We start from the raw sequence: 26842 nt of genomic DNA on the forward strand, positions 1-26842 counted from the left end.
ATGCGTCTAGTATTTAGATCAGTGGTGGGCAATCTAACACATCTGCACATTATTTGAATATGGCCTTTCTTGTGTATCCAGCGAACCAAATGTCGGACAATTCTGAATAGATTCTGAACTCTTCCGACAAAATCTTTTCGAGTTCGTTGTGAATTCCTTTCGACTTTCTAAGAGAAGTTTTATTGTTGTTGTTGTTGTTGTTGTAGCAGTGTGTGGTACACTGATGCGGCAGCCCTTGCCGATGAAGGAATTCATCGGGTCAATCCGGTACATACAACCGGCTGCCATGGGATTGCATGGGATTTTATTGTGATAGTTCGGAGCGAATTCTGAACGATTTCTGTTCTGCTTGTCTTAAGGAATTCTTTGTTCCGTCAGTTGTGAAAGAATTCTGACCAATGTCTGAACCCCGTTTCGTATGGGTCTTTTTGAAGCACTAAGACGTTGTCTTCCGACATTTCGGAAAGAAATCTGAACGAGGTCTGAACTGTGATTGTGGTGCCTTTTTTATTTTGTGCTGGAGTGTGTTTTTATGGCGATGCGCAATATTTGTTGGACCATTAGGGGTTGTTGTTCTGACAGTTTGGAACGAATTCCGAACGATGTCTCGACATCACGCAATCGACATCCCAGATAGGTCCAGATTTGGATATAGTTGCCATATAGACCGATATCTCGATTTAAGGTCTTGCGGCCATAAAAGGCGCATTTATTGTTCGATTTTGCCAAAATTTGGAACAGCCATGAATGGCTTTACATTCTTCAAATGTATCGTCGACAAACCTTTGCCTTTTTTGCCAGTCCCTACGACCTTTTATATCCTTTCACCCTAATGATGCGGACCTGCCATAGATAGTATGGTATTTGTCTTCTTGCAATATATCCCCTTTTCAGACTTGACTGCATACTTAAATCATCAGTAATCCCATGGCAGCCGGTTGTACGTACCGGATTGACCCGATGAAGTCCTTCATCGGCAAGGGCTGCCGCCTCAGTGTACGTGTACGTCTTTTTTCGTCATGGAAGAGGCACATGCCGGAGTGCCTTCTCCGCACGCTTCTGGTCCGTGCCGGGATTGAAAAGAATCCCAGACCTCCATCATCGGTCGGTGTCGGTGAGGTGTAACCGATGCATGGAGTGGGTACATTTTCGATCTAGCTTTGGCCTCACTTCACTACGGGAGTATAGTCATACTGGATATGTGCTGTGCGAACATAGCCAGCAGTCCTCGTCGTCGGACTATGTGACCCCCCCTGACATCTCCCGCGCGGTAATATACGCAAGGGCAGCATCCCAGCCCCAGGCCAGTGCCAAGGAATGGAGGTGGGGAATTGGTCTTCGTGATACACCATTCCGTGCAATATAGACCCATCTCGCCTGCGCCTGGCGTTAGTGACCCCTACATTGAATGCAGTGAGAATTTTCCATGCATACGCACTGGTAGGATCTTTGTCTCCTGATGGAGGTGGTCCACATGAGAACTGAGGAGATAGCCCGTCGCAGTTCAGAGGGCGACATTCTGACAGATTTGAATATTATTCCACTGCGTGTCACAGAGCTGACGAGACCACATAGTACGTGTTCGTCCTTTAATGTATGGTCATCATCAGCGGTAGTATCATAAATGCTTTCAGTATGCTGAATAAATTGATGGTTATAAAACTTGAAAAATCTGTACAGATCAGCCGCCGAACAGTGAAGCGCGTAATACAATGGAGACTTGGCTAATATTTAACATGTCCTAATTCGGGCAATATAAACCGATCTCCTGACTTGTTAAGCATCTGTAGCATCTCATTTGTATCCAATTTATGTGAAATTTAAAAGCTCATATTCTTTTTCAGATTATTTCATTTGAAATTAAGAGTGAATTTAAACAAACAAAAAAAGTTTGCCAAAACTTGATAGTCTTGAATAAAAATTTGGTACTACTCAGTTTATAATGAAGCCATGGCTTAATAAGAATAAACGCTTTTAAAGATAAGCCCCTTACTGCAAAAAAGCATGTTTGTGGTCTTATAACATCATTATCACTGAAATGTCTGACCTGTAGTTATTTTATTTTGTTTGCTCAAACTTACCTTAAAATGCTGCCATTGTTTCATTAGATGGTCATAGCATAAATGACACGCCTGTATCATACCGCGTGGATCCATGGGACGTGATCTCGCCGGTCTGGGATGCATATCATAGAATATAGGAAAGTACGGACGATCTGTTTTGTCATCTTTTGATTTAAGAGTGCTGATCTCAATGAGACTACCACGTCTCTGCTCATCGCCACAGGCGTAACACACCTCTGTGGTTGAATTTTTATCGGGCATGGATAAATCCAATATGCCAACTTCTGAAGTTGGAGCCGCTGCATTACTGCCACCGCTATGTGGCACCACTGTCATTGGTGTCGAGGGGGCAGATATTGATGACGTGGGCAGGACATTTGCAGGCATCGAAGATGGTCTATTATTGCGGAGATCTAAAACATCATCCGTTTCACGCATATTCGTTGTATAATCTACACTATATGGACTGGGTGGACATTGTTGTGGCGTCGTAGTTCTGTGCAAACCCCCCATATTGGGATCGGAGGGCGACATTGCTGGTAATTGCTGTGACGGATGTTGTTTAGTGTTTGTTGCATAGTTGTGCGGCGATGTATCAAGTCCTATATGGGGAGCACTATTGTAGTGCGAGGGTGTGGAGACATGCTGCTGCATGCCAGCTCCATAGGAGTTGTGCAATAGCGAATTTGAATATGACAATTGACCCAATTTCAATTTATGATGGGCATAGGATGAAGGCTTGATATTTAACGACTCATAGGCATTGCCTTGGACACTTGAAGGTCGCGATGAAGGTGAAGCTAAAGGCATACATCCGCCACCTCCCTCTCGTGATTGGGGCCTGCTCAATGACTGCGATCTTTCGTTGGGATTTCGGGAGAGCGGTAATGGGGAATTCCTAGTGTAATAGTCTTGCGTTGAATTTGGTGCTGGCGATGGTGAAGAATTTCGAGAAATCGATCCTCCCTGTTGCATTACATTATGCTGTTGATGAGCCGCTGTGGGAGCATTGGAGGAATATAATGATGGTTCGTTGCGATATTGGGAGGGAGTTCTTGGATAGCCGTAAGGCATTTGGGTTTGTTGCGAATGTTGTTGAATGCTTTCATTAGCTAGGCTGGACTGAGCCAAGTGCTCGGCACTTAGGCCCAACATTTGGGCCGCATATTCACCTTGGGTGGCTATATCGGCTCCTATATAGGGTTTATTATCAACCCTCTTCATATGATATATGCGTTGTACATGAGGTTTCTTTTCCCGTTCATATGCCTCCCACTGCTCGTTGAGAGACCGGTAACACAGATGGCAAACCATGACATACTGCTGTTGAACGCCTAGCTGGGGCACCCCTGTTGGAGGCTCATGTCGCTCCAAGAAAGGAAAATACGGCTCATGCGGTTTCTCGTAGTTTGGCCGGGCCCGTATTGGTTCATAACCACCTTGGCCGCTACAAACATAGCAGAGTGGTATCACTTCGTTGCTTCGATAATGTTGCTGTTGATGCAATTGATGATGGGGCTGATGTGGTATGCCAACATAATGCTGCTGGGACGATGAGGAAGCTGATGAAGGCCGGGGATGTTCTGATTGCTGCTGTTGGCTGCTTTTCAGCTCATTCTTAATGTAAGCCTTGGCCTTTTCCATCTTCAGATTCCACGAAGATGCTGCAGCTGTAAACCAATGGATAAAGTTAGGTAGGGTACTTTAGCTTTTTGATGACATGGGAATTTTAGAATTTTTTTTTTACCTGTCTATGCCGGTCCAAATCGATGTCTAGTTATTACTACAACCTGTGCTAAACATCCATTCATCTGTTCCGGCACATTTGAGGTCACTTGTACTGCAATTGGATATTGGATACTGTTCTGTGAACATGTGTGTAAATCTTGGCTGTGTGTATATGAGTGTATGCGTAAGTATGTATGCACTGCTGCTGCAGCTGATGGCGTTTTGACGATCAACGTTGCTGGGATGATGATGATGGTGACGATGACGACGATGATACCGATTTTTGTCAGTTCTTTTTGTGACCTGCCCAGTGAATGCAATTTTATGTTGTTTTAATTGTTTGCTTCTTTCTGCCACAATAGATGCATGAGGTTGGTTGTTGTTATTATTTGGTCTGTTTTATTTTTTTGCATTTATTGGCAGAAAACTGCCCACCCGGAGAGTTGTCATAAACCGTATGTCTCTTGTCTCGTCTTGTTGCAAGTCGCAGCACAGCAGCAGCAGTAGTAATGGCCACTGCACTCCGATAGAATGAAGGGGGAAGGTTGGTTGGCCACCACAATAAAAACAAATGCAACAACAACAACAAAATTTAACTGATACCACCGCCGTTCGCTCGTATTGCTGCTGCCCTGGGTTGGTTTGTTGCAAGAAGTGCTGGGTAATCGAGTAATCCAATGACCAGGAATAGGTTAAAAATTCTTGTGCCCTCTTACCGCAGCAGTTTCTATCCCAGAAAGAAAATATTTTGTGCTGCCGCTAACGCCTTCGTATTGGGAAAAATTTACATGGCTGGTCGAAAAGTATTTATTTTTGCTTCATAATCAAACAAGCAGCAGCCAAAACACACAACAAAACCTTCTTAACGTCATCCAACACACAATGACGATGAGATGAGACCCACCACGGGACGGACGGGGGAACCTTGCTCCAATTTTAAACGATACTTCGTCGTCGTCGCTGTAGTCGGGAAAACGCACTTTATCTTTACAATATATGGACACAAATTGAGCTATTATATAGACACTTGGACAATTCGGAGATATTGTAAAATAGCCTCATTGCCTTCAGGTCATCAAATTTTTAAATTTATTTTCACTTTTTTCTCTTTCTTATTTCTTGACGAGAAGAACAAAGCCGCTTCTCTTTAATGGCTAGTAGGCTGCTGGCGGCGCATTGATTGAGCACATCGGCGGCATACGACGTTGCCGGCCGGCGGTTGATAATTTGGAAAACGTGGTATTGCCACGATGTAATCGAATAAATCAGAGAGGTATTATATAAAATCAACTGATTGTGATGTCGGCCTAAGGGCAGTATGTACTGACATGCATTGACGTATCCAAAAAGAAATTTCCGTTACCGACACCGTTACAGAAAATGTTGGTTGCTGGTAGGCAGCTCAAATGAAATTTTCTTTGCGTAACAGGGTGACATACAGGATTCACTAATAAAAGGTAAGGTCACTTGCAAAAACATAAAGTGGATAGACCCCATGAACATCATTAAGGATGTCAAATCTGCCGATTGGTAGCAATATTAATAAAAGTATTATGAGATTATTTTTAGATTTTTGTAATGTTTCAATAAAGTAATAGCAAAAATATGCATTTTAAACTGTGAAAAACGAACATGGTACCAGCCATAATGCATTTTAGAATATCAAATACATCGTTCAATTTATCTCAATTGTTAAGAGCAGTTTGATGAAAGCTGACGTCAGCATTGTATCCATAGACACTTCTAAAGCGCATATAAATAGCTGGTAAGGTTGCCACTTGTTAGTGTATGTCAAATGGCGGGAACGAATGAATGTAGTTCCTCTTCCTTTTTTACGTTCAATAAAATGTTTAAATAAATAAGTAAAATTGTTAATATGCCAAAGTTAGTTACTCAAAAGTGTTTAATGTTTGTGTTAGGTTAGGTTGAAAAGTTAATTATGTTGAATGATAGAAAATATGTATGTTTAATGAAATTGAGCGGTCAAAGTGTTACAAAATATCTGCACATAATTTAATTGCCGAACGAATCAGGCATCTACAATTTCCAATCAGAAAGAAGTTTATATAGCTAACGGGATTATTTTAATCAAGTGATTACAAAATATGGTCAATGTTAAATGTTCCCCAAGCTAACGGGTCGACCTAGCTCCACAAAGGCAAGTATGTGCGTACAGCAGTACAAACATAACAATGTTTTTCTAATTAAACAAAATTTGTGCAGTGTTACCGTGTTGCATACGCCATTCCTTTTGTTACGAACACGTTGGCCCCACTGCCAGAAGCTGAACAGGAGTTGAAGAAAAATAAATAAAATGTGTGTTGTGAAAGTGTCGTGTTAAAATAAGCCAATTACAAAGAAATTCTTCCAAATCAGGTATGTTACTATAATTTAGTTCTATAATTCTTTGATCAATGTAACATTTTTATGGATGATTTAGGCTAGGAGATTGGTTTTCATCAGAATTTCAGCTCTGTTGCTACAAAGTTAGATCTATGGTATCGCAACAGACTAAAATTGTGCAATTTTTTTGCTGTTGTGCCATGCTTGTGTGTGGAAAGTTTAAAGCGTGGGCTTAATGCCGTGAAGTGCAGTTTTACTACTTTGATTCGGGGGATTCTTAACTACGAAAACCTCTTTGTGATGATCGAGAAGATGAACCTCCTCTGTGACTGTGCTTTTGCTATGAGGGAGTTACGAAATATCGCACTTGAATTAAAATGCTTGCATCTGTACGTTGCGCCACAACGATGATGGGCCTTCGACTGTGGGAGTGTTAACATGGGGCTGCAAGAATTACGACCACTCTGTCAGAGCGTAGCTTTGTGATAAGGGAAGCGCGAGATATATATCTTCAATGATGATTTGCACGTCTTTTCTCCTGGAAAATAAAAAAAATGATAGGCATGGGATAGCTGTGAGCACCACACAGGCTGGAATATTGACACTACACATCCTTCTGACACGTCGCGGAAATGTATATATTTTCGAATCGCGACACTACACATCCTTCTGACACGTCTCGGAGGAGGTTTCAACTCGTTGAGCGGAAAATTCTCTCCGATGGCAGCTCAGGAGAAATTGGCCCAGATTAGCTTTCGTTTTTCAAAGAGGTCTTTCTTGTCATGTGACGAAGCCACATTGGCTACAACATTTTGATGAATGTCCTGTAAGGCCATTCATTGTAGTTGTTGTAGCATTGTGTTGTACACCGTGGCGGCAGCTATTGTCGATGAAGGATTCCATTGGGTCGATCTGGTTCATAGAACCGACTGCCATGGGATTTCTTATGTGGAGGATTTTGATTGAATCGGTGGGGTTTTGTCGGTTCGCCTCTTTAAACATCCAGATATTTCTCCTAACATGTCTCGAAGGAGGTTCCTTCCTTAGGTATAGGCCGTGGCAGTGTGTGGTGATGGCGATAATAGCTGTAGTCTGGCTATAACTGCTGTCTTCATGTTGGACATCTGCTCGTACTAGGAACGAAGTTAAGGAATAGGGCCTCAAGTGTCTTTGCGACCGGGGGTAGGAGAGAAATTGGTCTGTATGACCCAACGTTGTCCATCCGTTTGCATGTTATGAAAACGGAGATGTTTATGAAAATAAACTCGAAAATAACTAGCCGTGACTAAAACCAGAAAACGCCCCCTATGAGAACTGAACTGAATGAACTGAATTTTTTTTTTGAAAATGCCCCCCCGTGGCCATATGGGCAAAGATGGCCCTTTCAAATTTGGTCAAAAGGCGGTTTTCGGGATGGTCTATCCAGTTATGTAAGATATTAGCTCAAATAGATCTCCTAACGAGGTCGAATATCATGTATAGAAAAAAATTGTTCCTGGAGATAAATGTGGCCACCCTGGCAAAAGATGGCCCTTTCCAAATTTGGTTAGCAGAACGGCCTCCGCCTGCTCTATCCAGTTATGCATGCCTTTAGCCCAAAAAGATCTCCTAACGAGGTTGAATATGGCCATTTATAGACACAAAGATTGGTCCTGGAGAGAAATGTGACCACAATGGTCACATGGGAAAAAATGTCCCTTCCACATTTGGTCAGCAGACAGGTTTCAAGATGCTCTTTCCAGTCATATAAGCTATTAGCCCAATAGATACCCATATGGCCACGGGGGACAATAAAAAAAACAAAATAAAACAAGTAAGAGCGTGCTAAGTTCGGCCGGGCCAAATCTTATGTACCCTCCACCATGGGTCGCATTTTTCGAGTTCTTTGCGTTCTATATGCCGAATATGTTTCCTCTCTAGAAGCATATTCGGTAGATTGGTTCATTGGACACGCATGTTGAAGGTCATAGGAGAAGTGGTTTTACAAAATTTCAGCTAAATCGGATAAGAATTTTGCCCTCAAGAGGCTTTAGAAGTCAAGATCCCAAATCGGTTTACATGGCAGATATATCAGGTTATGTATCGATTTGATCATATATATGGCATTTGTTTGAAGTCATAACAAGATACTTCATGCCAAATTTCAGCCAAATCGGACGAGAATTTCGCCCTCCAGGGGTTCAAGAAGTCAAGATCCAAGATCGGTTATATGGCAGCTATATCATGTTATGAACCGATTTGAACCATACTTAGAATAGTTGTTGGAAGTCATAACAAAACACGTCATGCAAAATTTCAGCCAAATTGGACGAGAATTGCGTCCTCTAGTGGTTCAAGTGGTCAAGACCCAAAATCGATTTTCATGGCAGCTATATCAGGTTATGGACCGATTTTGACCATACTCAAAACGGTTGTTGGAAGTCATAACAAAACACGTCATGCAAAATTTCAGCCAAATCGGACGAGAATTGCGCCCTCTAGGGATTCAAGAAGTCAAGACCAAAGATCGATTTTCATGGCAGCTATATCAGTTTATGAACCGATTTCAACCATACTTAGCACAGTTGTTGAATATCATAACAAAATACGTCATGCTTGATTTGAAGACGAGATTCAAGATCGTTTTATATGGCAGCTGTATCAGGCTATAGACCGATTTGAAACATACTGAGCACAGATGTTGGAAGTCGTTACGAAATACGTCATGCTAAATTTGAGCCAAATCGGATAGAAATTGCGCCCTCTAGATGCTCAAGAAGTCAAGACCCAAGTTCGGTTTATATGCCAGCTATATCGAACGGATTTGTATTTCAATTAATTTTGACATCTGAGCCCTTGGAAGACTTTAGCAATTTTTGATTTGGCTGAAATTTCGAAGGGAGTGTTTTAGGTATTGTCCTAATCGGCCTATATAGCTTCTTACATGTAGGGGGCGTTTGTTGGTTTTTGTCTCGGCTAGTTGTATTCGAATTCATTTTCACATCCGATCCGATCTCCCGATTTGACATCTTGAGCCCTTGGAAGCCGTAAGTGACTTTTGATTTGACTGAAATTTCGCAGGCAGTATTTTCTTATGACTGTCAAATTTTATGGCAGAATTCTCTGAATAAGGTTAAGCTAGGTGGTCAGCCGACATACAATTTTTTTTTTTTAATTTTTGGCAGTACTTGCCATTGAGGATGTCAAAAAAAGAGAACACTCTTTTGTTAACGTTTTCATTCTATTTTTAGGTTTTAATCCGCCCCATGCCAGTAATCGGGCGACTAATTAAATTAATTTGTCTACATTTTTAGCACATTTCTTGGTATAGAGTTCTTAATATTCGGCCCGGTCGAACTTAGCACGTTGTTACTTGTTTCTGCTTGTTTTCTCCTGCTTAAGTTTATTTATCCTTGTGCTGGCTTGGTTCGGAGGAGTTCCCTACGTTCATTTGCTTATTTTACTGCATTAGTCGGGAAATTTGGTCTCATGATAAGTATTGGGTTGCCCAAAAAGTAATTGCGGTTTTTTCATATAGTCGGCGTTGACAAATTTTTTCACAGCTTGTGGCTCTGTAATTGCATTCTTTCTTCTGTCAGTTATCAGCTGTTACTTTTAGCTTGCTTTAGAAAAAAAGTGTAAAAAAAGTATATTTGTTTAAAGTTCATTCTAAGTTTTATTAAAAATGCATTTACTTTCTTTTAAAAAATCCGCAATTACTTTTTGGGCAACCCAATATTTGACCGGCTCTTGTAGTAACCAGCACTTGTTATCAAAAATTCTTTGGCCGGAATAGAGGGCCGCAAAGCCTTTCTTACTCTAAACGAACTATTCAAGAAAGCTGAGCTACTGTTCTGCATTACGTTAAGGAGCTTCGCCGATTTAGAAATCTGTCCTTTGCACTCTCGGTGGTTGGAACTTGGGCACGCGAAAACAAGGCCCTCCTCAGTCTTCCAGGCATTTACTACGCGTACCTCAAGAGGGCGAGACTCCCTGCTAGAGTCCATAAACCTTAGAGTGTCAAAAAATTACCCAGCGGCAAAAATAATCACTTGTCACCGTTGTGGTCAAACCTAACCCCTATATATTGGGTTGCCCAAAAAGTAATTGCGGATTTTTTAAAAGAAAGTAAATGCATTTTTAATAAAACTTATAATGAACTTCAAGAGGGCGAGACTCCCTGCTAGAGTCCATAAACCTTAGAGTGTCAAAAAATTACCCAGCGGCAAAAATAATCACTTGTCACCGTTGTGGTCAAACCTAACCCCTATATATTGGGTTGCCCAAAAAGTAATTGCGGATTTTTTAAAAGAAAGTAAATGCATTTTTAATAAAACTTATAATGAACTTCAAGAGGGCGAGACTCCCTGCTAGAGTCCATAAACCTTAGAGTGTCAAAAAATTACCCAGTGGCAAAAATAATCACTTGTCACCGTTGTGGTCAAACCTAACCCCTATATATTGGGTTGCCCAAAAAGTAATTGCGGATTTTTTAAAAGAAAGTAAATGCATTTTTAATAAAACTTAGGATGAACTTTAATCAAATATACTTTTTTTACACTTTTTTTCTAAAGTAAGCTAAAAGTAACAGCTGATAACTGACAGAAGAAAAAATGCAATTACAAAGTCACAAGCTGTGAAAAAATTTGCCAACGTCGACCATATGAAAAATCCGCAATTACTTTTTGGGCAACCCAATATATTCCCCCTCCTTAAGATAACATAAACATACATAATTTAAATTTGATATAAATATCTAAATACATACATAAACTATGTTATGTATGTTTATAGATTTGCATTGTTTTATTGCGTCCGTTAATTATTTAAAATTCATAGTACACAAATGTTGTGGTTGTCTTTATAAGGCCTAATAACATAAAATGGGGACATTTATATACACAAAAAATATTTAATAATATAATTAAAAAATAAATAGGTGCTTAAAAGTTAAGAGAACGGTTTGTTTGTTTGTTGGTTGGTTGGTTGGTTAATTGGTTATTCTTAAATGCTATATTTGAAGGAATTGAAGGCGGTTATTTGATTGCATAGTGTGTTTGTCGCAAGTGTTGGTGTTACAAAGAGTAAAGGTAGTTTGTAGTAGCAGTAGTAGTAGTAGTTGTTGTAGGTTTACAATAATTTGTTAATAGCTATATAATTATACTCATATATACTGGTTCGTTAGAGGACTTTTTTTTGATATTTTATTTAGTTGTTTTTTTTTAGGGGATTTTGGTCCTTTTTTTACCCCATGGCTATGGCTATGGCTAGTTTAGTGGCATTTAGACCCTTGTGGTCATTTTAACTGCACTGCTTGCTTCAGGCAAAGTTATTGATGTTGCTGCTGCAGGGGACTTGATTGATTCGCTGCTTTTGCTTGGGGCACTTCTTAGTTCGGGCGGCAAATAGATTTTGACTACGCTGGTGATCTTAACTCTACAATTGGGACATTTGTCGCAGCGTGAGGCACATTGATCACAGGCCATGATATGGCCACAGGGATTAAACATTGAATTGATGGCATTATCCATGCAAATTTTACAGGTCATTGCCTCTGAGATTCTGGTGACTACGCAGCGTTCAATGGCAGCTTCACGTTCTGCTTTTTCACGTAGCATTCTATCCAATTTACTGGCCATTATTGTAGCACTGCAGCTGTCATTATTGTCTTCCGAAACCTCACCCAAGCCCAAGCTGTTTAGATCATGCTCCTCACTTGCATTCGCCTCACTATCTTCACGAACTTGCATTGAGGTAACAATGCCACGCTTATGCAGTATACGTCTGGCTTCTTCGATTACTTCGCGGCTGGTTTGACGTATATCGAATATGTATTTCTTGCCCAGTTCGGTGTCTTCTTTGAACATGGAGGCAATGGTCCCCTTGAGATCTCTGGTAAATTGATTTGTCACCACTCCACGCACCTTGTCGCACACATAAAAGGCATGGCGTTCGGTAATCGATCTATACAGACCCTCCGCAATGCAGTGTTTGGGTAATTTGATATCTATTTCACGACGATCATTGTTGTCATCTACATATTCTAGCTTAAATGTTCGTTTAAATGATTTTGCAGCAGCTATGGCGCTAAACGGAATGCTGAAAAGAAAAGAAAAAACCCTGTTAGACTCTATTTCGTTAGGTGTTAGAAGGCAAAGCTTTAACTTACTTCTTATCACTGTCAACCGTGGAAACTCTAATACCATGCGCTCCCACTGCTATATCACAACGTTGTGAACTTTCGCCCACTGTAAAGCCATAGAAAACTTCTTCACCATAGCCAGGTAGCTCCTGTAACGCTTGCAATAGCCAATACTTGGCCGATTTCGAGGACATTTTCAGCATGGCCAATTTGCCATGCTCCACAGCAATTTGTCTTAGGAAATTTTCTGGCATTGACTGTTCCTCCTCATCGCCTGCTGGCCTTATTATATATTCCTGATATATACGCAGGGGGGAATTTCGTATAGAATTTTCTATTGTCTCTTCATGCTGTAGACTATTATCGCAGGCACTTTTAATTTCGCTAGGTACTTTGGTAGAACTTTCATTTGTACTTGAGGTAAGAGGTTTGGTTTGTGGTAAATTGGTATTGGTATTTATTGAACTGTAGGGTAAAGATGTTGCAGCTGTATTGGTGTTGCCGGTGGAGGTGGATGTAGAAGGCACTGCTTGATATTGTTGCTGCTGCTGCACATGGTCAATATGTTCCACTGACTTTTGTTTGGAGAGGCGTCTTTTCTTAAAGGACAACACATGATCCTTATCTTTGCGATCTTTTTGCGACATCTGTTGTTGTAGCTGCTGCTGTTGTTGTTGTTGTTTTTGCTTTAACAGCTCAAATTCTTTTCGAATTTTCATGGGACATTCACACTTCAGCGATGCCTCATTGAAATGCAAACCATCCGCTTGACACAAGAAAGCGGCCAGTTTGGCAGCATTTGTCCAATTTCTTGCCGAAAGACGTCCCTCTAGTAAATCAGCTTTGGCTTGCATATAGAACAAATTGCGGGCACTCTCTTGTAGAATGAAATGCACCGGCACCCAGAATTTGACACGCAAAGCCAACATTAATTGTATGCCGCTACCACTGCCACCATCGCAAGATAGTCGATTGCGCAAATTGATCCATTGATGGGTGCGAGATTCCTTTTGATTGAGCGTCCAGTGTTCCAGGCCGAAATATTCCATTTCGCATATAATACCCAAAGCCTTGCAGACCTGCAAAGAAAAAAAGAGAAAAAATCTATAAATAAGAAGTTCCTTGACTACTTTACTGAAGTGATATTCAGCAAAAGTTATGCAAAAAAGGTGTAACAAGGTGAAAGATAATAAGTTTGGGTTAGGTTAGATTTCAGTGGCAGACTTAGACGTTTTCGTCCATTCTTATACCACAGAAACAGAAGAAGGAACGAAAAGTCCATCTACCATACTTGTGAATTTTCACATCCACTAAATCAGACAAGATCTTAGAGAAATGAGAACCTTAAGTGGAAGTTGACTGTCAGTGCAGGACACACTCACAGCAATTTTTCTATAGTCTCTTCTTCCACGTCATTCTCACAGCTTCGGCAAAGTCGTTACTTGCAACCTTCAGACTGTCAGCATGTTCCCGACTTATCATGACGGATGCTATGACTGAGACGTCTGTTCTTGCCAGCGACTGCAAAACAAAACATCTTCACACGATAAGAAACTAGCCAACGACTTTTCAGTGGTTTAGGAGAACAGTGTTTGAATTACATTACGGTTTCAAAAACCGAACTGATTACCCTACTCCTAACTGCTTTACGGCAAACTTCATGGTGAAAATTCATCGACATTTTTGATCACCCACCTAAAAATAAACGAGGTATCTGTAACTTTAAAATGCTAGTAACTCCTTTAATATAAAAGAATGCCAGTCCATTGGTGGCATGCCGGATATAGTGTGAGAAACCCACCAAGAATCTTTATAAACCTGACTTGATCGTAGGTAACTTTGAAGAATGGTTTCTTTTATTATTTCATCATCCTATATGCATACAAATAAACTTATCTATATTTCAAAGTCAAATCTACTATCGAGTTGTATTTCATTCTCACCAATTAATGCACATCACTGCTAAAGCTATGCCGCAAAGCTTGAGGAATTTGATTTTTATACCCTCCACCATACTAACTTCGTCATTCTGTTTGTAATTCCTCGAAATATTCATCTGGGACCCCATAAAGTATTGGGTTGCCCAAAAAGCTATTGCGAATTTTTCATATAGTCGGCGTTGACAAATTTTTTCACTGCTTGTGGCTCTGTAATTGCATTCTTCTGTCAGTTATCAGCTGTTACTTTTAGTTTGCTTTAGAAAAAAAGTGTAAAAAAAGTATATTTGATTAAAGTTCATTCTAATCTGCATTTACTTTTTGGGCAACCCAATATATATTCTTGATCGTCATGACATTTTAAGTCGATCTAGCCATGTCCGTCCGTCTGTCTGTTGAAACCACGCTAACTTTCGAAGGAGTATACCTAGCCGCTTGAAATTTTGCACTGAACTTTAACACAATGACTTCTACTATGGTCTCCAACATTCAATTCAATTATAGTCCGAATCGGACCATAACTTGATATAGCTCCAATATAAAATCAATTCTTTTCTTTTATTCTTTGTTTGCCAAAAAAAAAGAGATATAGGGAAAAGAACTCGACAAATGCGATCTATCGTGGAGTTTCCGCCCTGCCGAACTTAGCACGCTTTCAAAATCCTTTTCGTTGTACATTTTTATTCCGAACTTTTGATTTATGCCTCTTTGTTAAACAAATTATCTCATATGTTGAAATTATATCATAGAGAATTCCATATTTAATAGAAAGTAGAGCATGTAGGTGTTTGTTTTTTTGTAGCCTACTTATAGTACATTCGACATTTTCATATAATATAGGTACCAAGGCGTATATTTTACTTTCTCCTCTTTATAATATGGCTAAAAGAAAAATATGAACAGCGTGCTGGCCAAAAAAACAAAAAATACTTAATGCCATGTTTACTTGTTTGTTGGTTCAATGTTCTTAACATAACAGCGCAGTGTTTATTTTTTATCTTAAAGCCCCCTTCTGACAAGTGTTTACCACTTAAAGAAGGGCAAATTATTCACCTACCTATGTACATACATATGAAAAAGTATGGGAGACATTCATACCTTGTCATTTGTTGTTGGGGTTTCATTATATCTTTGGAAGTTATTAATATTGTCATGATAATAAAAAGCCTTTTTTTAAATGACATTTTACATTTGAATGATAAACAAATGGCCAACCTTGTATAAATAATCTTATATTAAACCAACAGCTTTTCTTAAGGAATAATAATAACAACAACAGCCTTGAGATATCGTTGTTTGTTTTTCTTGCGTTGATTCGCTGCGATCTGTTTATGGGCGCCTTCCAAAAATATCTTATAATTAAGAATGATTTTTCTTAAAAGATGGACACGGCTACAGACGACGACGACGACTGGCCGATAGGTAAACGCAAAATTTTTCACTGAATGACTAAGACATACAGTAATAATAATACAAAGAAGTCAAGGGACACTTAGCAACTAAAGACAAGTTAATAAATTATATATCTGAATGCTAATGAAATGTTTAAATATAGTATATACAAATATGACATCTCGGCCAAAAACCGGTTGGTGTTGTTATTTTTATACCAGGTAATTAGCAGTTATTTAATGATGTTAATATTTAATGCCCCTCTACAATTGGCATATATTTACATACCTACTTGACTAGAAAATGTACTCAGCACAGCTGATTAAAGGTTGCATTAACTGAGTGTTGTATAGCTACTACCAAAGCATTACATTGCTCATTGACTCGGTAATTAGGAGAAAAAGAATATTAATGGTAACGTTTTTGTTGTAAGTGCTCAATTGACTTTTCTAATATGAGTACGTATGTATGTGCAGACAAAGATCATCTCTCTCTCTCTCTATTTAAATCAAGACTTAATTACAGAAGAGAAAAACATTCTTTGCATATCATCTAACGGTATTCTGAGCATTCTGCGGTATTTTTGTTGGTTGGTTAAGTGATTACAAGCAGAGGCTTATATTCAAGGGCAGTTTCTTCATATTCAGAAAAAAAATAATTTTTAAATTTCACCAAGGATTTAATTTCTGCTGGAGAACAAAAAACTAAAAATTAAGCCACCTCTTCTTAAGTTTCTTTCTCCAGCTCGTTTAATCACTTCATGTGAAATTTTTGTACATCTTAAGGTGCTATCACTCGAAATTTGTTTGCATAAATGTATGTGTTAGACCAAGCGTTGCTGAGAAATGTAAACCATTTAATGTTAAACCGAAGTGTGAATGAAGCCCTATCTTCAGGGATATACATGATGGTACAGTACATGTGTAAAATACAGTACATGTGTAGAATACAGTACATGAGTAAAATACAGTGCATGTATAAAATACTGTACATGTGTAAAATACAGTACATGTGTAAAATACAGTACATGTGTAAAATACAGTACATGTGTAAAATACAGTACATGTGTAAAATACAGTACATGTGTAAAATACAGTACATGTGTAAAATACAGTACATGTGTAAAATACAGTACATGTGTAAAATACAGTACATGTGTAAAATACAGTACATGTGTAAAATACAGTACATGTGTAACATACAGTACATGTGTAAAATACATTAAAATGAAAATTTGCATTAAGGACAAGGGGCAAACTTCTCACGTACCAATCAATGCTCTCCGATTTAAGTTTTAGCTCAATGATAAGGGACCTCCTTTTAATAGACGAATCTGAACGGCATGCATATTTAAATACAGTACATTAGTAAATTACAGTGAACCTATCCTACAGATATAGTGACAACGGCCCTTAATGTCTTTAACAAACTTCAAATACAACATTTAATATGAACACATACATATTGATATCATAAATATTGCAAACCTCGAAATTGGTATTAATTATAATTTAAAATATTTATTTCTACATGGCAACACGTTTAAATAATCAAAACCAATTTATTTATTTATTGCCAATTCATTAGAAATGAATAATAATAAAAATAATAAATGATGTCTCTATTAGTGACAATGCCGACTGTCACTTATGGCTGCAATAGCCCATAATGCTCATGGCTATAGTATAGCGCTCTCTCACACAAGGTATAATAACTATATAACCAAGTGTGAGCTCGCCGCCTAAATGTAGTGTATACATATGTACGTCTGTGCATACAAAATGAAACTAATGTCAACAAAAAAAGTTGTATTTTTATGAAAGGTACAAAGTCCAAACCACACACCGAAAAGTTTTTATAAGTAAATGGAGGATGTTGTTTGTTTTGTTATTTTTTTTTCGCTTTTTTTTGCGCTAACACGGACACAGCAACAAAACTTATTATCATCATGTATCTAAAAGTGAGGCAAACATATGGACGGCATGCTTAAACCAATCGACACCATCATCAGCACGCATTCAACATGTGCTTTTTTGTGTTTTCCTTCATTGAGTGTTGTGTTAATTTCCCATGAACTCTTAAGAAATCTCCCCACTGTCGCTCATTTAGACAGATATAAACTCTTTATTTCCTCTCTTCGTGCAGCATGAAAACTTGTAAAGAGTCGTTGTACATGTGTATTATGTACATGTATAGAATGAGATTAAAAACTATTACAAGACAGAGATGTTGGGTGGCTATGGTACTTTTTTAGCACAAAAATATTTTACTGAATATTCGCATTATTAGATTCAAATTGCCTTACAGTAAGAGGAACGTCAAGAGATGTCAAATGTTATGCATAGGCAGTGTAGACCAAGAAGGGAGAGCCATGCGGCCAGTTTGGTTTTGATTTTGCAAAAACTCTTAAAGCCAAATGGTACATGTCAGCCGCTATGCCTGTTTTCAAAAAGTTTAAAATTATGTCATATTTTATCCGATATTCAGTATATTAGCAACAAAATATTAGGTATAACAATTATTGAATTTGAAATTCGAGCATTTATTGGTTGGTGGCGCTTGTGAATATAGAAAAATAAGAACTATCTAGGAAAATACCGCAAGCAGGATTCTGCTCTCAATGCCACACAGTTTGCATTTTCTAAATATACATTATTTCCTTTCCCGCAAAGGAACTACGGCGTAATGCAAGTATATAGAGTTTCGGCAATCTTAGCTTCCAATGTGAGCATCTTTCTTTCATTTCTTTTCTATTTGATGTAAATTTAATTTTTTTAAGTTTTCGTCAGAGCTGCTTGCTTTGAAGAAAAATAAAATAATTACCAACAACTATAAGCCTAACATTTCCTGTTAAATTTTGAGAGCATATAAATTTCTCTTTTATTTCGCTCCTCTTAGCTACTAATTTTCAATGATACAAGTTATAAAACAAAGATATGTTTCTAATAGGTATGATATGTTAATAGGTATTTTTGTATTTGGGCAAGAGACCCACCCTACCTCTTTAGGAAAAAAACCCCAAAATTCATTCTCTAAAAACCATGATAAAAGTTGGCAAGAAAATGAAACCAAGATCTCTGCCATCTTGGTATTCGCATAACCTACTTTGTAGATAAAATACAATGCTGTATTTCAAAATTAGGTATTTTTAGGGTTAAAAAAGTAAAATTCGACAAACAAAAGAAAAATAAATAAAACTAAATAAGTTTTTGCAATATATGGAGTAATTTTGGCACTTTATTTACATCCTAATAACAAACTGTTTAAAAAAATATTTTATTTTCTGAGTTATTTTCTAGACACCGGATTTTCTTTTTTAATAAATTAAAGCCTAGCAAACTAAAAAAGATAAAATAACAATGGTCAAACATACACAACAGAGAATAGTTAAGAATTTTTTTTACGGTATCTGGTACCATTTCCCCACTCTCCCATTTATCATCCCTGTTACAAGGTGTATATGTGTAAAAAAAGAGATATTACCTACACTCTGTATCTCTTTCAACTTTGTATAGATGTGTAGAGATCTGTAATTTAATAAGTGAATTGAGAGCTGCTGTTGCCCGGTATTCCCCCACAATGCAAAGCAACAGAGATCGAGCCATGTAATTGGTTGGTTGGTTGTTGGTTGTTGGTTAAGATATCTCTTTCGGCAAACTTAGTTCTCACAGTTTGTGAGTACATACAAGAAGAGGTAAAGCTCCACCATGTATATTGGATATTTGCTTGCCTTGCCGATTTTTTTTTTGTTCATCTTTCAAATTGGACTTTGGACTGCGACCCAAACAAAAGTTGGACTTTGAACGGTTTGTTCGTTTGTTGCTCACGTTTATTTTCATTGATATATTTGTCATGATGTGATGAATGTTGAATACATTTGCCATCAAACTCACACACCAAGTATGTATATGTATGTATGTAGGCATAAATAGTGTTGGTTGTTTGCTGGGGCACCGCAAAGATGGTTGACTGAGGGCTGCCTTTGTTTTTTTTGTTAAGTGGGGGAGAGAGCCCCATACAGCAGAGTAACTGCTCAACTGAAAACCAGTTGCTGTCGACAACCGTGCATGCATACATACATGCGTTCACACTTCCAAACCCCAAGCGGCTTTTGTTTTGACTTTTAAAGATCACCTGGCTTTAATTTCCAGGTTTCTTGAGTTTCATGTTTTGTTATGTATTCTTTGTTTTGTTATTATTGTTGCTGGTGTGCTTTCTTTGTTTTCCAAACAACAATGGTTGGAGGCAGCAAGTGAACTTGTTTTGCTTATGATAACGAATAATTTAACAATAATTATTATTGGTTAAATTGTACAAGTCTCTTGGGATGTTTGGCCAGCGCTTACCCTCCACCCCTTCTCTACCACCATACACATGTATGCATCCATCCAACCAACCATCCATCCATCCATCAATTTCAGTTGGTTTGGCGTTTTTGTCTTGGCCATAGATAGATAGCACCAAGTCTGAACAACGAATATTTATATGTATGAGCATACTGAGTATACCAATAAACGTTACATGCCTAGAAGCACGCGTTCACCGAGTGATCGTGATGACGTTTTTTTGCGAGTTTGCTTTGGTTTTTGTTTTTTTTTTATATTGGCTAAAATAAATAAATACCGGCAGAAAGGTGCCTTGTTGTATGAGGCTGCTGTGCTGTTGTGTTTTTCTCAGTATGGATAAATGTATGGTAGTGTGTACGTATGTTGGACCAACAAAAAAATGATGCTTTTTTAAAACTCTCAGCAATTAGTTTCCTTATTTTGTTTTTTTTTTGAGTTGAGATTTCCAATATGATATTGTAGTGGTTATGTTGTTGTTGCCTCTTAAGTGTAGCGGTGTATATTTGTACGTGACATTCTTAACGTATAAGGTGTGGGGTAAACAACTGATAATTGTACTTGGCCAACACCAACAACACACGCAAACCCAACACCTGGTCTTTCTACTGTCTTTGGTATGAATTGAAATAAGGTTTAATATACATATGGATAATTACCCTAATTAGAATATATGTATGTACTTATATTTAATACTTTCCCTATTAGTCCACAATGAAATAATTATTGCTCGTTTATACCCTTTGCTATAAATGTTTGCTAATATCTTTTTATTTTAGGCTTTTGCCAAGGTATTATTCTAATTTGGCGAGCAGCAGCTAATATACATAGGTATTTTGTTCAAGGTTAATTTTGAAAAGACAACTGTTTTTGGAGAATATGAGTTTTTTAGCACAAAAAATTAATATAAAAATACATAAATAGTGTTCTCATAATCTTGAGCCATAAACCGTTACATTTTACCTTTCTAAGTCGATTAATGCTACATGTGTCATAGCGATTAGTGTAAACATAACATAGGGTTGCCATGTTCGTTACATATAATGATAAATGGTTCTATAAAGGAAATCTGTCAAATAAACCTTTTTTAAATCTGCATTAAGTTTTGTGAATACCGGTGTTAATGTTTTAAATATATCCACGGGAATAATAAACTTATAATAAACTAAATACATTTATGGGAAGTGATCAACAGACTTATGAAAAATTTGTATGCCTTTCTATTAATTTTTAAAATTCTTTTTTCGACAAGACCGTAATAGGGTCTTGTATGCAACTCTCCCCATGCATGGTGTATCGTTGTGGAAACGTTTGGCTATCATTTATATTGACACACTGGAAAATATAATGACGGTGTCAAATGTACAATTGTTGTCAGATCATGCACGAAAATGACAGAAAATGACAAGGCTATTAGGTTAATTTATTATAATTGGAAGCATGCAGAAAATGCATGATATTGCTATCAGTGTATAGCTTATTTGTTTCCCTAACCCTATGATACAATTTAGAGGTAGCGTCATTAGCACAACAACAAACATCTACCCCCAACGAAACTACCTTGAGTGGCGAATGCCGTAAATTGAAATGTCAAAGTGGTTTTAGAAATAAACTTTTTTCACAAATTATTTTCTTCAAATGTGTTTTATATTTTCATCATTATAACACTGTTTTGTTGCTTATGTGTGGATCATCGAATCGAAAAGAAATTCTTTTCAAGATTTTAGAAAAAAAAAACAAAGCTGTGTTGTCAAGTCTTTGACATTTAGATTTACTGCAAAATCCAAACAAATATAAAAAATTGTAATCAGCTGTTCGCATGACTACCTTATAAGTGTATCCTGCCCTAACCCAAATTTTACGGGAAAAATTGAAAAAAAATCGAGGCCAAACCATAATGGGCGGGTTGCGTTTTGTTTTTGAGCTTTGCTTTAAAAAATGCAACTCTGCGAACAAATGTCAAAAAATTAACGCGCAAACCATGGTTGAATCAGGAAGGTTGGCTCACTTGCTCAGCTAATGGAATTTCCCAACTCCAGACTTGTTTCCAAATCCCCCTAGAATGTCAAATGCTTGGTTTGGATTTTAAATTTTTTCACATTTTGTTTTTTACATTTTAATTGTTTTAATTCACACTTTTTTAATCATAAATCTTTTGATCTTGTGGATGCCACACATGATTATGCAAATAAAAACAAGAACGTCAATTAGAAAGTGTCCAGAAATTTGACAGCCTAGTGAGAATAATGCTCGATTTCACTCGTCAACGTTGAAAATCCTTTAACTTTTGCCCATTGCTTTTGTGGAATTTGTTTGCAGAGCTACATTTTTCAACCCAATGGTCAAGAAAAAAAGCTCAACGCGCTCATTCTGTTTAGGGCTTACCTATTGAGGGTGGCCTGTTAAAACTAATCAATGTATTAGAGTATTTAGTCAGGGTACACTTAAAAGGTTTGGACAGTTGATTGAACCTTTATGTGCCAATCAAGTAAGTGTTACCTGGATATATATTTTTGTTGTTGGAAAAATGACCGCTAGTGTATTTTGCTGCATTTACCAGCTTAAATACCCTGTTGTCAACTGGCAAAGCTATGATTGATTCTATAAATTTTAATTATTTCCCACTTATTTATTCCTTAGGAATTTGAGTTTGCCACTTTTCTTATTTTATCAGTTGTTCAGCTTGAGCATGTAAAACGTTTTAATTTTCTCAGCAATTCAACAACAATAAATATCACTAATTCAAGTGATACTTAATTAAATACCATTTTCAATGAAAGTTTTCCTTGACAACGAGCATGTCTGTTACCATTGTCATTGTATTGACTGTATGCAGCTAATATTTTCTACGAGAAATAATGCTAATTGAAAGAACTTTGTACCAGTGATTAACAATTGTTATGATGTGTCAGTTAAATACTTTTTTTATTGGCTGTTTATAGGCAATTAAATTTCATTCAATATCTGTTAGCTGAAGTTTATACAATGCTTGCATATAAAACTAGCTCTATAGAAGGAAGGGTCAATTGTCCAATAATTCATATTGCAAAGTTGTGAAGAAACATAACTCAACTCATAAAAAAATTAAATTTTTTAATTATATACAACAAAAAAACATTAATGAAAAATGGTTTAAACCGTTGGCTTTGTCTAATTGGAAAATGTAAGGCTCTTTTTAGAACTTTTAAGTCGTTTTAAACTAAAGGTAGGGTCACTTGCCCAACAACAAGCGTTAACCGTTAATTGGCACATGACTTAAATTAAATGTCATATTGGATTTGGAATATGTTTTTTTTTTTTGTTTTATAACTTATCTCTTTGAAAAGTGTTAAATTTTAGTAATTTCATCATTATAACCCTTTTGTTGCAGTTATACTGAATATAATTTAAAATCAGAAATATTTTTAAACTTTTAGAAAACAATCATAGATGTGTTGACAGGAATTTGAAATTTAAAGTTTTTGCAAAATCAAAAACAAAAAAAAATAATCAGCTGGCCGCAACCATCTGTTAAAATCATTGATTAGTGCAACTCTGATTTTGAGTATGTTACGTTGTTTGTGTGTGGTTCTTAACTATAATGCAGACGGAAAGTGTACTCCGCGAGAAAAAAATTTTACCATTTGCTGTACATTACCTGGATTAATTATTTTAATTTTAATTTTACCATCCAAATCAAATCATTTATTGTGTGGCAAGGCAAAATTTATATAAACTCAAAATCTTGTCTTAATCTGGCATGAATCTACCATCTAATGATCTACCTTGATCTTTTGTCACAATCTGGTACGAATCTACCATATTATTATGATCTACCTTGATCTTTCATTAGACCAACTAAGATTTGTCCTCAAAAGAGAAATAGGTAATTTTCATATATTTAACGAAAATTTTTGTCTTAAAAAATGCATATATACGTTTCCAAAATACAATTTAGGCAATAGCATTAAATAAAATCCTTCTAAACCACAAAACCCAAAAGTCAAAAGGTGATTTTATTGTGTACCAACAGAAAATTACCCTTAAGAACATACCAACTCTCAAATAAATTTAATTGTAATTGAGTTTGAACTCAAATAAGAATCAAATACTTAGTACAATTCCGTTAAATTTACATTTGTTGTTATTACTGCATCAATTAAAACAATAAATATGGGGAAAAACATTTACTTATAGTGCCTTATATGACCTCGATAATTAAATGGCATTTCTTGAACCCAGTACAGAGTACATGACTCTTTCATTTGATTTCAATGCTCTACCTGAACCTGGAACTTGTTTGTTTTGTTTTCACTTTTTGTGTTAAAGAATTGTGCTATATGTGACTTTTTGTTAAGGATCGCTTGTTAGATTTTTCTTTAAATGCTTTAGCAAATGTTATAATATTCATAGCTGTGCATTACATAGTTGAATGAAAATGTCATAATTTTCTATGAAGTTATGTTATAAGCTGTACTTGTATCTCTTGTTTACGGTATACCATAAACGCAATATAGAATATCCAAGCAAACAGTACCGTTAATTGCTGAGAACAAAGTGGAAAGTCGCCATAAATATTAAAATTGTCATAATATTTCAATGGAAAATATCACAAATCAGAGAAAAGGTAAGCAAACATTAAAAAGAATAGGTTGACAAGCTTAATTAATTACACCTGTATTCACAAAACTTAATGTGAATTTGAAATATTTGGTAAATTTGAAAATTTTCTTTTATAGATCAGTCGTAGTCAACCATTCCAACTACATTGGGGTACACAAATAAAAATAATTTTGAAAAACAACAACTTTTGTCGAAAAAATAACGTCAAAATTTGTTGATTTTCCTGCAACAATTTATATTGAATCTGAACCACCCAAAGTAAAAATTTTGTTGTTGAAAGGGGCTTGCTCTGCAAGACAACATATAAGAAAAACAATAATAATAGTCAGAAGCAAACCAAAAAACCATTATACCAACCATACATGTGCTTGTTTTGCAGCGCAGATTTGGTGTGAGTGTGTGGTGGTAGTTTTATTTTCTTAGTTCGGCTCGCGCTGGTTGTTCTCGTTCGTTTTTTTATGAAATATGAAAAAAAAACTGTCCGCAAAAGTTTTATACGAATAAATTGCTATTGATAGTACGTTTCTTAAATAATTGTGCACATATTATTTAGATTTGTGGTGTTTTTGAATTAACAAAAGAAGAATTTCAGGATATGAGAAGAATTATTTATTATTTTTTTTTTGTTGATTCCTTGTGTTTTTCGTTTTTCCGGGTAGAGTTGCCAGAGAGAAAAAAAGATAACGATTTCAATTAACAAGGAATTGGAGAACAACATAAACGTTAGTGCAAACGATTTTTTTGTGGACATATTTAACTAATCGATGTGTTATAGAATTGCATTACATGGTTTGCAATTCATGAATGGCATGGGAGTCTGGTGTGCTACAACTGTTTCAACAAAAGAATTGGTTAACATCCACAAAATGTCCAATATATTGTCTGTCAAGTCTCTACAAACCAACTTCAACAATTAATTTCTTATATTCAATGCTAAAATTCGTTGAGAATTAACTGTTTCACATACAAATTTGGCACTGGGTTCTTTCTTAGAGTTATTTTTTTCTGTGTATAATTATACACAGAAAAATTAAATTTTTACTCTCTATGATAAATTATTTACAATAACTAAAAAAACATTGTAGTAGCTCAGTATTGTTGTGGTTTTTTAATTGTTATTTTGGAATAACAAAACTCAACCTCAGCACGTTCTGTTTTCCATCAAGCCACTCACTTCTTAGAAACTCAAACAAAATGCGCATTTTCTTTAAAACAAAACAAACAAAAAGAACAAAAAGAAAGAGATCAACGAATTTATTATTCAGGTGGCAGATAGAATAACAAACGTCTGTCTGGTTATTCCCACACAACTGGTAATGTTGCATATATACATAAAAAGTCTTTCAATAAAAATTCAATTTTGCATTAAATAACCAGTCTTTTGCGTTGATATTTCTAAATCTGGATTTTATAACAGCTAAAGCCAAAGCCGAGTTTTGTAAAAAAAAAACAAAAACTAGTATATAGTATTTATAGCATGCAAATGTATAAGCAAATAATTTATGCTTATACACCTACATACTACTTTAATACCTTGGTATATATATGTGTGTGTGTTTTTTATATATATACCTACCTACATAAACATTTTCGTTTGTATACAAAACAAATTCGCACCTCGCATTCGAAATTCCTTTTTTTTTCAGATAAACGTTTTTATATATTTTTTTTTGTTTTCTTTGGTGAAAAATATTAAAATCAAAACAACAGACACATAAACACTTTATATTCGTGGGTCGTAAAAAGGGGCGACCAGAAACCAATATACCACAATTCAGCAATTAACAAAAAAACACACATTTAAGTGATATACATCAAACATACGCAATTAAGAAATTGTTTGAATTGTTTTGTTTTTTTAATTTTTGACTTTATCGTAGTGGCAAAAATCTATTCCGAACATTAGCATTTGGAATAAATTGGACAAATAACGATGTACTTTGATTCCTAGGTAAACTAGAATATAAAAATTGTCTGGTTTTTAAAATTACCAATTTTGTAGGGGGTAGTATAAGGTTATCATAGATTAGCTAAAAAATAAATGCTTACAGCTGTTTACATTTCATTACTCTACAATTAAGGGTTGCCCAGTGTTGTTTTTTTTTTCGCATATAAATGCCAAAATACAAATTTTGGACAACTGTTACCTTGTTTAAGGCACCCTGCAAATCCCGTTAATATCCCCTTTCGGTACTAACAAGGTTGCCAACTGGTATATACTAATAAACACCGCACATTTTTTTCGATATATATACATAATATTATTGTTGATACTGTTTAGTTTGAATCTTAAACCTGTTCTTTGTTTGAAAA

The 26842-nt window shown here is 36.5% G+C and overlaps 3 protein-coding genes across 4 annotated transcripts in view; 1 reads left to right on the plus strand and 2 right to left on the minus strand.

Moving 5' to 3' along the window:
• Window positions 1-4769, minus strand: part of LOC106082548 (uncharacterized) — a 161146-nt gene extending 156377 nt beyond the window's left edge. For both annotated transcript variants that reach the window (XM_059369378.1, XM_013245118.2), the window contains exons 1-2: window positions 3811-4769; window positions 2082-3733 (exon numbers count right to left, since the gene is read on the minus strand). In XM_059369378.1, the coding sequence (XP_059225361.1) occupies window positions 2082-3707 (1626 nt within the window). In that variant the 5' untranslated portion in view covers window positions 3708-3733; window positions 3811-4769. The remainder of the gene's footprint in view (window positions 1-2081; window positions 3734-3810) is intronic.
• A 1316-nt stretch (window positions 4770-6085) lies between these two features.
• The window catches only part of LOC106082552 (uncharacterized), a 94893-nt gene continuing 74136 nt past the window's right edge, over window positions 6086-26842 (plus strand). The window contains exon 1 of the mRNA XM_013245127.2: window positions 6086-6167. The gene's annotated coding sequence lies outside the window, so the exon portion shown is untranslated. The remainder of the gene's footprint in view (window positions 6168-26842) is intronic.
• Window positions 10850-26842, minus strand: part of LOC106082551 (E3 ubiquitin-protein ligase MYLIP) — a 43967-nt gene continuing 27974 nt past the window's right edge. The window contains exons 2-3 of the mRNA XM_013245125.2: window positions 12283-13334; window positions 10850-12212 (exon numbers count right to left, since the gene is read on the minus strand). Of these exons, the coding sequence (XP_013100579.2) occupies window positions 11396-12212; window positions 12283-13334 (1869 nt within the window). The 3' untranslated portion in view covers window positions 10850-11395. The remainder of the gene's footprint in view (window positions 12213-12282; window positions 13335-26842) is intronic.

The sequence above is a fragment of the Stomoxys calcitrans genome, chromosome 5, assembly GCF_963082655.1.
Source record: "Stomoxys calcitrans chromosome 5, idStoCalc2.1, whole genome shotgun sequence".
In the NCBI taxonomy this organism is placed as follows: Eukaryota; Metazoa; Arthropoda; class Insecta; order Diptera; family Muscidae; genus Stomoxys; species Stomoxys calcitrans.